We start from the raw sequence: 13,873 nt of genomic DNA on the forward strand, positions 1-13,873 counted from the left end.
TTTATATATCATTCTCTGAAGAAAGAGCATATTTTATTAATCTGCAATTCCTTAGCAGTTAATAATAAAAGCAAGGTATATAATATCAATAAGCCTGATTGCTGGGTCCAAAGAAAACTCAAAATATTTTAAGGTGAATTTGTTTCTTTTTCATTTGGTTCCTCTTCCATAACCTAGAACCAAAAAAAGACAAAAAAACAAGAGAATTTAAGAATTAAGAAAATAATCAGAAATTGCTATTTTGTTTTTAACATTATTTTCTTACCTAATATATTACTATATAATAATGCAAGTCAATAAAAAGAAATCTATCAATAGCTCCAAAGCAGAAGGTTTGCATCATAACCTGGTATCCTAACAACATAAAAGCAAACTGAATATTAGTAAATTAATTAAAAGCACTGGTCTCTTTTCCTTGTCCCAAAAGAGGCAATAACAGAGTCTCAGCTGGTCAGAGAAGACTATAAAGATTAATTGGCATTTCCTAGTCAGAAGACTAATGTAATTGATTATTCACTCCTACCCCTCATAAGCATCTTATTTATTTAAATATATTCTGGGGATCTATACCAAACTGTAAAAATATACATTTAGAAAAATGATTCCTGAGCCCTAGCCCGGTAGCTTGATTGGTTAATATTGCCCAGATATGTCAAGGTTTCTAGTTCTATCCTCCATCAGGGCACATGCAAAAATCAACTAATGAATGCATAAATAAGTGGAAGCCTTCACTGGTTTGGCTCAGTGGTAAAGCGTCGTTCTGCGGACTGAAAGGTCCCAGGTTCGATTCTGGTCAAGGGCATGTACATTAGTTGTGGGCACATCCTCGGAAGGGGGTGTGCAGGGGGCGGCTGGTCGATGTTTCTCTCTCATCGACGTTTCTGGCTCTCTATCTCTCTCCCTTCCTCTCTGTAAAAAATCAATAAAATATATTTTAAAAAATCAAAATAAAAAAAATAAGTGGAAAAACAAAGATGTTTCTCTCTATCTTTTCCTTCCTCTCCCTCTCTAAAAATCAATCAATACAAAAATTTTTTAAAGAAAAATGAATCCCCCCCAAAAAATAACAAAATATATTGCCAACTATTTTTTTAAATATGTTTTATTGATTTTTTTTTTTTACAAAAAGGAAGGGAGAGGAATAGAGAGTTAGAAACATCAATGAGAAACATCAATCAGCTGCCTCCTGCACACTCCCTACTGAGGATGTGCCCGCAACCAAGGTACATGCCCTTGACCGGAATCGAACCTGGGACCCTTGAGTCCTCAGGCCGACGCTCTATCCACTGAGCCAAATTGGTTAGGGCTATATTAGCAACTATTTTATCTTACTCAGATAAAAGTTCATTTTAAACTTTAGAAAAATGTTAAGACTTTCATTTCTAATTAAGTTAATAAAAATAATGAATACTTGAACAAAAAAATAAAATGATTATTGTCTTTTCATGAGTTGATATATTACTCAAACAATAAAGAACAACTCCTTTGGTAAGGAAGAGAGTTACATAAACCAAAGAATTTTTTTTTTCTCTTTACCACACCTACTACAATTAAATGGCAACAAAAGTTTATAATCTGACAGCCAATTCATCACTCCACCCTGGACAAGTAAACAAAAATGTTCCTTTGTTAATCCACTGTCAACTCACATAATTAAAAAAAAAAGATATGGGGGGAAAAAAGGCATAGGCAGAAAATGGAACAAAATGTATTGTTGTTTTTTTTAATTTAGACAAATCTGGATCTGATCTGAGACGATAAATCTCTAATAGTTTCTCTTTTGTGTTAAGTAAAAATGGATATTTACTTCCAATGAATTATATTTTATATCCAATCTCAGCAACACCCAATCCAAAGAATTTTGTCAATCAATTCCTATTTTAGGCAGAATATTCCTAATTTTGGAATACCATTTCCAAATATTTAATACAAACCAAGTAAGAACATGAATAACACACAAGGCTAAGTGTTTCTATCTATCTCCCTTCCTTTCTGAAATCAATAAAAAATATATATTAAAAAAAAGTGGAAAAACAAAGATGTTTCTCTCAATCTTTTCCTTCTTCCCCCTCTCTAAAAATCAATCAATACAAAAATCATTTAATTTGCCGAGGAACACAAAGACCGAGATATGACTGCAGGTCCCTCAAGAAACTTACCCACAGACATAAAGTGAAACAGACACAGAAAGCAGCTTTGGATCAAAGCAGAGCTTAATTTTAAGCTGGGGACTTAACACAGGAGATGGCATGAGTTGTACCAAAAGGACAATTTTTTTCTTAGCTTCAATATTTTCTGTTTTTCCCCTTTTTATTGAATTTATTGGGGAGACACTGGTTAACAAAATTATGTTTCAGATGCACAATTCCACAACACATGATCTTGTACAATGTACTGTGTGTTCATCCTCCCCAAGTCAAGTCTCCTTCCATCATCACTTATCCCGCTATCCCCTCCTCTCCTTCCCCCAACCTGAGCTCCCCGATGACCGGCAAGCCCCACAAAAGGACATATTTTAATACTACCCAGAGATGAGTGATTCCCAAAGGCACTAAAAGGAGATGTCTTCTCCTGAAAGGCACTGAATTACCTGAAGTTTTTTTTTTCTTTCAAATTTCTAACTTCCACATACTCTTTCCCTTCTTGATAATCTCTCTCCATAAGGCCATGTCTCCTGGTTGAGAATCACGGTAGTGAGAGTTACTATTACTGTTTAGAAAATGCTGTGCTATATTTCTTAAGAATCTTGGGGCAGAAAAGTGCTGACAACAGGCTATACATAAAACTCTATAATTCTACTCAATAAATACTGTTTTACGGTAAAATAAAGTTTGATCTCTTGATTAGTTTCTTGTTTGTGCATGTAAGAACAAGAGTGGATAAATGTAAGAACAAGTAATGGATAAATATACAGGAGCTGTTCCTCTAAATCTCATCTATTGATACAAAACACTATGATGTTTTGAATTCACTTCTAATTTTTTCATAACCAGAGCAGCAGTATGCCCTGAGTCTCAATTTCCTATGAACAAAATAGAAATGGCTCAATTAATACACTGTACTATTAGAAGATTAAATGAAGTAATATTTGTAAAAGTGCCTGGCACACAGTAGGTATTCATAATACTAAAGTTAATTCTTTTAAATTAAAGAGTCATCAAGTCTGATAACAATTGTAAAATCCCTTGAAGAAAATGTCAGGTCATGAATTTCTTTTCTTCTCACATGTTTATTTTAAATCTATTTGATATTTTAATATTAAAACCATCACATAATATTGGCATACCTGTTCTACGCCTTCTACTTCTGGAATATAAAACTGCAGCATGTTCTGAATTCCATTTTTCAGAGTAATGATTGAACTAGGGCAGCTGGTACAAGAACCTTGGAGTTTCAGCTGTACGATACCATCTTCAAAGCCCTTGTATATTACATCGCCTCCATCTTCCTGCACAGTTGGCCTGTGGTCACAGTATATTTGTGACATTTAAGAGAATAAAAATTTTCATCAAAAAAATGTAATATAACTAAGAGCTTAGATTTTGTATTCTTACCTGGTTTGTATTAAATATTTGGAAATGGTATTCCAAAATTAGGAATATTCTGCCTAATTTTATATTAGTAAATTCACAAAGAGTTACTTTTACAATAGAGAATAAATGAGGCTAGTCTCATTTATAATTTTTAATATAAATATATACTCTACTTTTTATATTTAGTCTTGCTTAGTAATAATTATTTTCAGCATTTAAAATTTCAAATTTCCTAATAATTATAGTAATTACCTAAGATATATTCAATTTCTTTTGGGTGAATACAGAGAATTTGCCACATGCTAGCTTTCTTTTTCAGGTAAACTTTTCATTGAAATATAACATTAATACAGAGAAATGTAGAAATCATGTACAATCAACTCAATTAATTTTCACAAAGTGAATATACATTTGTCCCAGAACAAAAAGCAGAACATTAGCACCTCAGAAGCCCTCTTATTCTTTTAACCACTCTTCCCAACCAAAGGTAACCATTTCCTAATTGTTACCACCATTGATGGGTTTTGCCTGCTTTTTAACTTAAAAATTTATAAATGTAAATTTCATTTAGAAAACATATTTACTCTTTTGTATCTGGCTTCTTTTGCTCTTTGTGAGATTCATTCACATTGTTGCATGTAATTAATAGTTAGTTCCATCTCACTGTAGCATAGTATTCCATTAGGTGAATATGCCAGAATTTGTCCTTTCCATTGTTGATGGACATCTGGGTTAATACAAGTTTTTGGCTTTTACAAATGGTGCAGCTATAAAGATTCCTGAAAATGTCTTCTGGTATACATATGTTATTACTAGGAATATACGTAGAGTGGAATTGCTGGATCAAAAATATGCATAGGCCTGGGCAGGTGGCTTAGTTGGTTGGAGCACCAAAAGATTGTAGGTTTGATTCCCAGTCATGGCATGTACTGGTATCTAGGTTGTAGATTCAATCCCCAGTCAGGACTTGAACAGGAGGCAACTGATCGATGTTTCTCTCTCACATGGATGTCTCCCTTCTCTCTTCTCTCTCTCAAATAAACACATCCTCGGGTGAGGATTTAAAAACTAAAGGGTATGCATATGTCCAAATTTAGCAGATACGTAATGCTAAATAGTTTTCCAGTTACATAAACTTATATTCCCACCGGGGGTAGAAGAGACTTCATGTTGCTCTATATCCTCAATAGCAATTAGTGTTGTCAATCTTAATTACTTTAACCATTCTAATGGATGTGCAGAGATAGTTCACTGTGGTTTTAATTTTAATATTCAGTGACTAATGAGGTTGAGGACTTTCTCGTGTCTAGTAGCCATTTGGCTACTGTAGTTTTTCAGTAACTGCTCCAGTGCTTTTGTGAAGAAACTGCTTCAGTCTCTGAATATTTGTTTTCTTAACAAATTGTAAGAGTTTTACAAAACATAGTCTGTCATATATGTATTATAAATAACTTCTACTCTTTGCTTTGCTTTTCACTGTAAATGGCATCTTTTGATAAGAGAATCATAATTCTACTGTAGTCTAATGTTTTTTCTGTGATTTTTCTTGTGTTCTGTCAAAAAAAACTTTTTTTTTTTTAAATAAGCCAGGGAAGGTCCCCCCCCCCTTTTTTTTTAAATATATTTTATTGATTTTTTTACGGAGAGGAAGGGAGATAGTTAGAAACATCGATGAGAGAGAAACATTGATCAGCTGCCTCCTGCACACCCCCCACTGAGGACATGCCCTCAACCAAGGTACATGCCCTTGACCGGAATAGAACCTGGGACCTTTTAGTCCACAGGCTGAGATTCTATCCACTGAGTCAAACCGGTTTCGGTCAAAAAATAAACTATTTTTGAAAAAATTCAAAAAGTGATGCAGATATTCTATTTTAAATCTCCTTTGTGATTTCTTTCTTGACCATGGTCTACCTCTGGTCTGTCCCCATTTCAAGGGTATAATCCTATAGGAAACCCAACTAAGAGTCTGGATGTTTCTTGAGGCCCCAACACTTCTTGACTGGTCCTAAACTCCAATTTTTGTTACTCCTAGAACCGTACAACTGACAAAACTCTGTTTAGCATTCCAAATGCTTTTTGTTTGACCCAGGTTCTCTTACACAACTAAGAATAAGCAAGTCTATGTGGGGGGAACTCTGAGTGTTAGGCTTTTTCTTAACTTCTATCTAGGATCTTGGCCCTTTAAGTTAAAGCTTTATTGATGACCCAGAATTTTAATTTTTGTCTTCCCACTTCAACAAATTTGCCAAAAACTAAATGGGTTTTCTGATTCTTAGCAGCTATCCCAAGCCAGCTTCTCATACTCAAGCCTGACACCAAGAATCAGCAAAAGCCCAGAGGGAAGCCTCACTGTGCTTTCTTCCCTACCAGATATTGTTTGCTTTGTTAGCTATTTAATGCCTTCACACACAAAGTTATTTTTAATTGTATTTTACCTAGCTTTTCTGGAACTTAAGACCAGGACCACTGGTCTGCTACAAGCAAAAAATCAGAGCAGGAGGTTCTCTACTTATTTAATTTTATACTTTATGGATAATAGCCTAAAATACAAGTAATCCTCTCCTCACAATCTTCCCAAACACTGTTAACTAATTTTTTTTCTAAGAAATTTGGTATTATAACAATATCAAATCTAAACAGTAACTGTGAAAGATAAAGTCCTTTACTGATTGTGTTTAGTTTTAAAATTTGGATGAATATAGACAATATACAGGCTTTAAATTCAACTGTCATGGTAACCTTCTGTAGTTTACATCAGCGTTTTTCAACCGCTGTTCCGCGGCACACTAGTGTGCCGCAAGATGTTGCCTGGTGTACTGTAGGTACAGACAAGACAAGAATTTTATAATTTTTCACTATTTTGTTTACTTAATATTTCTAATTATAAAATACTTTCTTTGTGTTTATTTGATTCCTATTCAAGAGAATTTCTTTATATATAGTCAATATAGGCACAGAGTTAAATTTTTTAACATTTTCTAATGGTGGTGTGCCTCGTGGTTTTTTTCATGAAACAAGTGTGCCTTTGCCCAAAAAAGGTTGAAAAACACTGGTTTACATTAACTTATACTTCTTTTAAAACTCTACTATAATCTCACAGACAACCAAACATAAATTGCTATAATAAAAATTGGCTCTGCAGTATATATGATCTCAAGCAGAAAGATAAGCACATACCGTATTCTTGTATCTAACAGTTCTTTAATCATTGCCACAACTTCATCATCTTCTTCAGATACTAGAAACAATTACAAATAAAACATATCAACGGTAGACATTTTATATCAGGCATATACAAGTACTATTAAGATAGGATAATTTAAAACTAGTTAATTTTAATATCTCATCTATATAATAAAAGCCTAAGCGACTGTTATGGTAGAACGACAAGTTGCTATGATATGCTCTGACCACCAGGAGGACACTTAATGAAGGAGGAAGACACTTCCTGATGGTCAGTGCGTCCCCACAGGGCTGAGAGCTGCTCAGCCAGAAGCTGCGCTCACAGCTGGCGAGCACAGCAGCAGTGGCAGAAGCCTCTCCTACCTCCGCAACAACATTAAGGAGCAGCGAGCCAAGCAGTAAGAAGCAAGGGGTCCCGGACTGCGAGAGGAATGTCTGATTGCTGGCTTAGACCCCTGGGGAGTGGGCCTAAGCCAGCAGTTGGACATCCCCCAAGGGCTCCCAAACTGCGAGAGGGCACAGGCTGGCTGAGGGCAGCCCCCTTCCCACTGTACAAATTTCATGCACTGGGCCTCTAGTTTAAAAAATTAAAGCACAGGAAATGCAACTTGGTATGGTGATAAAGTGATTTGAGGGAAATGAAAAGATCATTCCTTCAATTCTCAGAAGAAAAATTAAGGAGCATTGATCAATTCAATATATGGCAATAAAGCTGAGTATGCCAAAAAAACTTAACCTACTAATGATAGTAGGATTTCAATTTTAGGGTCAATATATTTGTAAACTTTCCTCATTCTCAAGGATTAAAAAGTGAAAGAAAAAAAGAGGTTGTTTGGATACTGATGGAAACTTTGAAACAAAAAGGGGGGGGCCTACCTACTTCATCAGTTAAGTTACATTTTCAATTTATTAATTTTGTGGTTTTCAAAATGAGGATCATACTAAATATAGATGTAAGCCTATGTTAATTTCTAAAATGTTCTTCAATTCTAAGCAAAAAGTTGCTTTTAAATTTTGTTTCATTTTTATTTTTATTTTACTTTATAAGGTTATATAATGATTTTCACCAATGCCTTTTTATTGGTTTTAAATATAATTTTTTAATATATTTTATTGATTTTTTTTCAGAGAGGAAGGGAGAGGGATAGAGAGCTATAAACATCAATGAGAAACATCAACCAGCTGCCTCCTGCACATCCCCACTGGGGATGTGCCTGCAACCAAGATACATGCCCTTGACCGGAATTGAACCCGGGACTCTTCAGTCCACAGGCCAATGTTCTATCCTCTGAGCCAAACCAGTTTGGGCTGGTTTTAAATATTTTTGAGAAATTTATTTACCAGCAGGATAACTAAACTTTTTTTCAAAATGGATATATTTTAAAATGTTATACTCAGTGAAAAAGAGAAAAGTTACATATAACACAAGTTATTTAAAGTTTAAAATAAAAAACCAATGTTATATATTCCCTGCAGACACTTGTATTTGTAATAAATGTCTTAAAACAAACCAAGTTTAGCCCTACCTGGGTTGGCTCAGTGGACAGAGCATCAGCCTACAGACTGAAAGGTCCCAGGTTTGATTCTGGTCAAGAGCAAATGCTGGGTTGGGGGCTTGATTCCCAGTAGGGGATGTGCAGGAGGCAGCCAACTGATGAGTCTCATCATTGATTCCTCTCTCACTCCCTTCCTCTCTTAAATCAATAAAAATATTTTTAGGGGAAAAAGTTTAAGACAGAGTTTACATACATCTCTGGAAGCAGAAAGGGAAAAGGGATGGGGGTTGTAGGGCTTTGGCTATGTCTTTAATATTTTATTAAATACTATAGGCCCGGTGCACAAATTTGTGCATTGGTCGGGTCCCTGGGTGTGGCCTGCAGGATTGGGCCGAAACAGGTTCTCTGATATCCCCCAAAAGGTCACGGATTGCAAGACGGCACAGGCCAGGCTGAGGGATCCCACAGGTGCATAATCAGGACCAGGGAGGGACACAAGATATTGGCTAGCCGGGGAGGGACTGACGAAGGGCTCCATGGCACATCCAACCTGTCTCACTCAGTCCACATTGGCTAGACCCAGCAGCAAGCTAATCTACCAGTTAAAGTTTCTGCCCCCTGGTGGTCAGTGCACATCACAGCAAGCAGTTGAGCAGCCTTAGCATATCATTAGCATATTACACTTTGGTTGAAGGGACAACCAGATGACTGGACACTTAGCATATTAGGCTTTTATTATATAGGATGGGTTAAAAGCAATTATAGCAAAAAATTAACATTTGTTAAATCTGAGAGGATGGCAAATTGGCAAGCTTTATACTATTTTCTGTATGTTTGAAAATTTTTACAATTAAAAAATTTACTTTTGTGTAACAGATTCAATTTATTTAAAGATTTTCAAAAATGATGGGCAAAACTAGTATATATGAAGTTTTATTTCCTTAGAATTGATTCCAGAGATAAATATAGTACAATGATAAAAATCTGTACTTCCATTATTTCTGAAATCAAGGCAAATGAGAAGAATGTAGAAAAGTTTGTTTTTTGTTTTTTTTAAAAGGTTAATATTATTATCCAACATATCACCTGCTTCTCCTGAAGATGTTTCCTCAGTGACTAAGGGTAAGCCAGATGCAAAGAAATCCATGATTGTTGCATAAATATCTGGTTTCAGTAAATTCCAGTCTAACTCTTCACTTTCCTGTAAATATTTGAAGAAAAATGGTATAATTTCTACCCAAGGGCTTAGACAAATATAAAACAAGACTTTGTATCTTTTAAGAATCTTTTCATATATATATATATATATATATATATATATGTATATATATATATATATATATATATATCCTGTACGATGCAGCAGTAACCATTTATGGAGAATACATGTCAGGTCCAGTTTAAAGAATATGGCTTATGATAACTTTCAGAAGATACAATCCTAGAACATTTCTCATTTATTCATTCATCAAACTTGTACTGTAAGTGTGCTGTATATACAATATATATATCATATCCTATATAGGGGATATCAAAATGATGAAAAAATATTTTTTCATGAGGTAAATTAAAATACTGAATAAGGATGCTCTATGTTAATGAGGATAAAGAGGCCATGGCTGGCCCTGTACAGTGTTCTTCAGTGGTTAAAGCATTGGCCCTCACATTGAAGGGTCTCGAGTTCAATTCCCAAAGGCATGTACCTGCGTTGCAGGTTCCATCCCCAGCCCCAGTAGGGGTGTGTGTGGGAGACAACCAATCAATGTCTCTCTCCCACTCCCTCCCAACCTTCTTTCCACTCTCTCTAAAAATCAATGGAAAAATATCCTGAAGTGATGATTAACAAAAAAAATAAAGAATTAACCAATGGCCTTGGCCAGGTAGCTCAGTTAGCTAGAGTGTTGTCCTAATATGTCAAGGTTGCAGGTTTGATCTCCAGTCTGGGCAGATACAAGAATCAACCAATGAATGCATAAAAAGTGGAACAAATCACTGCCTGTCTGTCTCTTTTCCCCTTCCTCTCTCTCTCTAAAAAAATCAATCAATAAATATTTTTAATTTTAAAAAAATTTAAAGCCTGATTTTAAAAAAGAATTAACAATGAATGCATAAATAAGTGGAACAACACATTAATGTATTTTTCTCCCTCTCCTCTCACTCTAAAAAATAATTAAAATTAAAATATAAAGAGAATGAGCCGAAACCGGTTTGGCTCAGTGGATGGAGCATCGGCCTTCGGACTGAAAGGTCCCTGGTTTGATTCCAGTCAAGGGCATGTACCTTGGTTGCGGGCACATCCCCGGTGGGGGGTGTGCAGGAGGCAGCTGATTGATGTATCTCTCTCATCGACGTTTCTAACTCTCAATTCCTCTCTGTGTAAAATCAATAAAAATATATTAAAAGGAAAAAAAAAAAAAAAAAAAAAAATATATATATATATATATATATATATATATATATATATAAAGAGAATGAATTTCCCCTTCTTTTAAATAAAATAGGATTAACTGATCAAATATGTAAGATATCTGACAACTATTAAAAAATTCAATTTACTTATACTACTTAAGAGTATTGACAAAATCCAATGACACAACTGTAGAACCAAACTTCTAACATGTCTTATCTATGGCTACTGGGCTAGAAGACTTGTGAACTGTCAACAAGACCAGTATCCTCAAGAAAGAATCAATAAAACTCTGGGGAGTGAGGATATGTATGGGGGGGGGGGGGGCAATGGTAAGATATGTACACAGATAATAATTTAATAAAAAAAAGAATCGATAGCTATTTCACCCCCAAATCTGACCAACTAGTTGATTCCATTTTTTAAAAAGGTATAATTCTTAAATACCTAAATAGTACTAATGCCTAAAAAAGAGAAAAGCAGGATATATTGTTTTAGGTTTGTTTTTTAATATATATATATATATATACATATATATATATATATATATATATATATATATATGTATATATATATATATATATTTTGTTGTTGTTGATTTCAGAGAGGAAGGGAGAGGGAGACAGAGATAGAAACATCAGTGATGAAAGAGAATCATTGATTGGCTGCCTCCTGCATGCCCTCCACTTGGGATTGAGCCCGCAACCTGGGCATATGCCCTGACCGGGAATCGAACCGGTGACCTCTTGGTTCTTGAGTTGACACTCAACCGCTGAGCCACACCAGGGTGAGCTGTTTTTTAATATTTTTATTGATTTCAGAGAAGAAGGCAGAGGGAGAGAGATATAGAAACATTAATGATGAGGGAGAATCATTGATTGGCTGCCTCCTGCATGCTCCCTCCTGGGGATTGAGCTCACAACCCAGGCATGTGTCATGACTGGGAATTAAACCATGACCGCCTGGTTCATAGGTCGATGCTCAACCACTGAGCCTTGCTGGCTGGGCTATTGTTTTAGTTTTTTTAAAGGAAATCTCTTTAGTCTGACCAGGTAGCTCAAATGGTTGAATGTCGTCTTATACAACAAAATGGTTGCAGATTCAATTCCAAGTGAAGGCACATATCTAGGTTTCGGATTCAATCTCCAGTCAGGATGTGTACAAGAGGCAACCAATCAATGTTTCTCTCACACATTGATGTTTCTCTCTTTGTCTAAATCAATTTAAACACACACACACATCTTCTCAGGTAAGAATTTAAAATAATTTTTTAAAAAGAAAAGAAAATAGTTTTTCTAGAAGGAAAAACTATTAGATGCAGTCTACTCAGACACTCAGAAAACTGTTGGCTAGGGTCTATGCTTAAAGACTATAAAAAATAGAGGCTACATGAATAAGAATGATATTTTAATGGATTAAGAACCAATTTAAAGGCAGTACACAGAGCGAAGATAAATGGGTACTACTGTGGATACAAAAGCAAAACTAGTAACAATTTTAGTGAGAACTAGTTAGAGGTAATATTCTAATAAATTATTTGGAAGACAGATCAAAGGGTTACCTCAGATCTTCAATAAACATTGGGTTCTACTGAGTAAGGAAATCTCGGTAACAAAAAGAAAAATTTCCTGAAGTTGAATGAGACAAAAAGGCAGCATATAAGCTGACAATACACTTTCACATTTAGAAAAAACCATAAGTGATCCACAAAGAAGCCTCTGAATTGTCAATTACAGATCAAAAGGGAAACAGTGATTACTGAAGATGTCAGGTAAATGGAATAGTCCATAATGAGGATGGTTAACTAAAAAAAAACACACACACAAATGCAATCTGCTGTTCTAGCTATTAAATATCAATGTGTGCCCTCATTTGGAATATTATTGATTAGCTGTCATGTCATTAAGAAAAAATAGTGGAGCTAAAGAAATTTCAAAAAGGGTAACTAAATTATGAAGGGGAAGGGAAATGAAAGATGACTTACCAAAATCAAATCAAGAAAAAAAAACCTGTAAGATATAATCACATGTTTTTATCTAAAAAAATCTTACATAGCATAAACTATTTGTTAAAGAACTAAATAAAAATGCCTTAAAATAAATACGTAATTTCCTGTTTGTAAAATAAAGACTAGTTACAAGAATTAAACCAGATAATATATGTAAAACACTCATGCCACAGCCTACATGTGAGACATTAAATAAATATTGGTCCTTTTTTTCCCCCTCAAAAAATATCAAAGAAAGAAAACTGAATAAAAAGGATAGGCCAGGTGTCTCTAAACTGAAAGGACTCCAGATTTGCTCACCACGATCCTACATTTTTGGGAAGCCACTTCAAGACTGAAAATTTAATTTAGAAACTGTTTCCTTCTAGAAAAACTCATTTGCATGCACTATATGACAGGCATTGTTCTAGGTGATTGTTGTTCTAGGGCAGTGGTCGGCAAACTCATTAATTAACAGAGCTAAATATCAACAGCACAACGACTGAAATTTCTTTTAAGAGCTAAATTTTTTAAACTTAAACTTCTTCTAATGCTATTTCTTCAAAATAGACTCGCCCAGGCCATGGTATTTTGTGGAGGAGCCACACTCAAGGGGCCAAAGAGCTGCATATGGCTCTGGAGCCGCAGTTTGCCGACCACGGTTCTAGAGGATCTTAACAAGATGGACAATTTTTATATTCACAGGATTTATATTCTAGTGCAGGAAAGACAGGGAATAAATATAAAAAATAAGATTAAGATAAGCAGAATGAAGAAAATGAACAGGAGCCCAGCTGGTGTGGCTCAATGATTTCACGGGGACCTATGAACCAAGAGGTCACGGTTCAATTCCCAGTCAGGGCACATACCCAGGTTGTGGGCTCGTTCCCCGGTAGCGAGTGTGCAGGAGGCAGCCAATCAATGATTCTCTCTCATCATTGATGTATCTATCTTTCTCTGCCTCTCCCTTCCTCTCTGAAGTCAATAAAATAATGTTGGTTTTTTTTTAAATAAAAGAAAATGAACAGGGTGATAAGCTCCTGGGAGAAATGCCACTTTCACAAATAAGGTCAAAAAGGGCTTTCTGAGAAACAGCTACAAAAGAATGCTGGACTAGATGTAACATGCTAATGAACTAACCCAGTATATCCACTTTTTGGTACATGAAGAACTCAGAGTAATCCTTTAAAATGGTTTAAGAGGAGTTGAGAGAATACTTTTTATTTTGATGTGAAATTATACAAATGATTAAATTCGGTATATA

The 13,873-nt window shown here is 35.1% G+C and overlaps 1 protein-coding gene and 1 long non-coding RNA gene across 5 annotated transcripts in view; one reads left to right on the plus strand and one right to left on the minus strand.

Annotated features, from left to right (window-relative positions):
- The window catches only part of NFU1 (NFU1 iron-sulfur cluster scaffold), a 25,145-nt gene continuing 11,272 nt past the window's right edge, over window positions 1–13,873 (minus strand). For 2 of the 4 annotated variants that reach the window (XM_036435614.2, XM_045580855.1), the window contains 4 exons: window positions 9,302–9,416; window positions 6,714–6,774; window positions 3,287–3,461; window positions 1–173 (listed from right to left, as the gene is read on the minus strand). In XM_036435614.2, coding sequence (XP_036291507.1) covers window positions 129–173; window positions 3,287–3,461; window positions 6,714–6,774; window positions 9,302–9,416 — 396 coding nt within the window. In that variant the 3' untranslated portion in view covers window positions 1–128. Of the gene's footprint in view, window positions 174–2,602; window positions 2,675–3,286; window positions 3,462–6,713; window positions 6,775–9,289; window positions 9,417–13,873 lie in introns of those variants that run through there. The other 2 variants (XM_045580856.1, XM_045580857.1) reach the window with 1 other exon arrangement.
- The window catches only part of LOC118717476, a 27,517-nt gene continuing 19,565 nt past the window's right edge, over window positions 5,922–13,873 (plus strand). The window contains exon 1 of the long non-coding RNA XR_004987491.1: window positions 5,922–5,949. This is a non-coding gene — a long non-coding RNA (uncharacterized LOC118717476). The remainder of the gene's footprint in view (window positions 5,950–13,873) is intronic.

The sequence above is a fragment of the Pipistrellus kuhlii genome, unplaced genomic scaffold (genome assembly GCF_014108245.1).
Source record: "Pipistrellus kuhlii isolate mPipKuh1 unplaced genomic scaffold, mPipKuh1.p scaffold_m20_p_13, whole genome shotgun sequence".
Lineage (NCBI taxonomy): Eukaryota > Metazoa > Chordata > Mammalia > Chiroptera > Vespertilionidae > Pipistrellus > Pipistrellus kuhlii.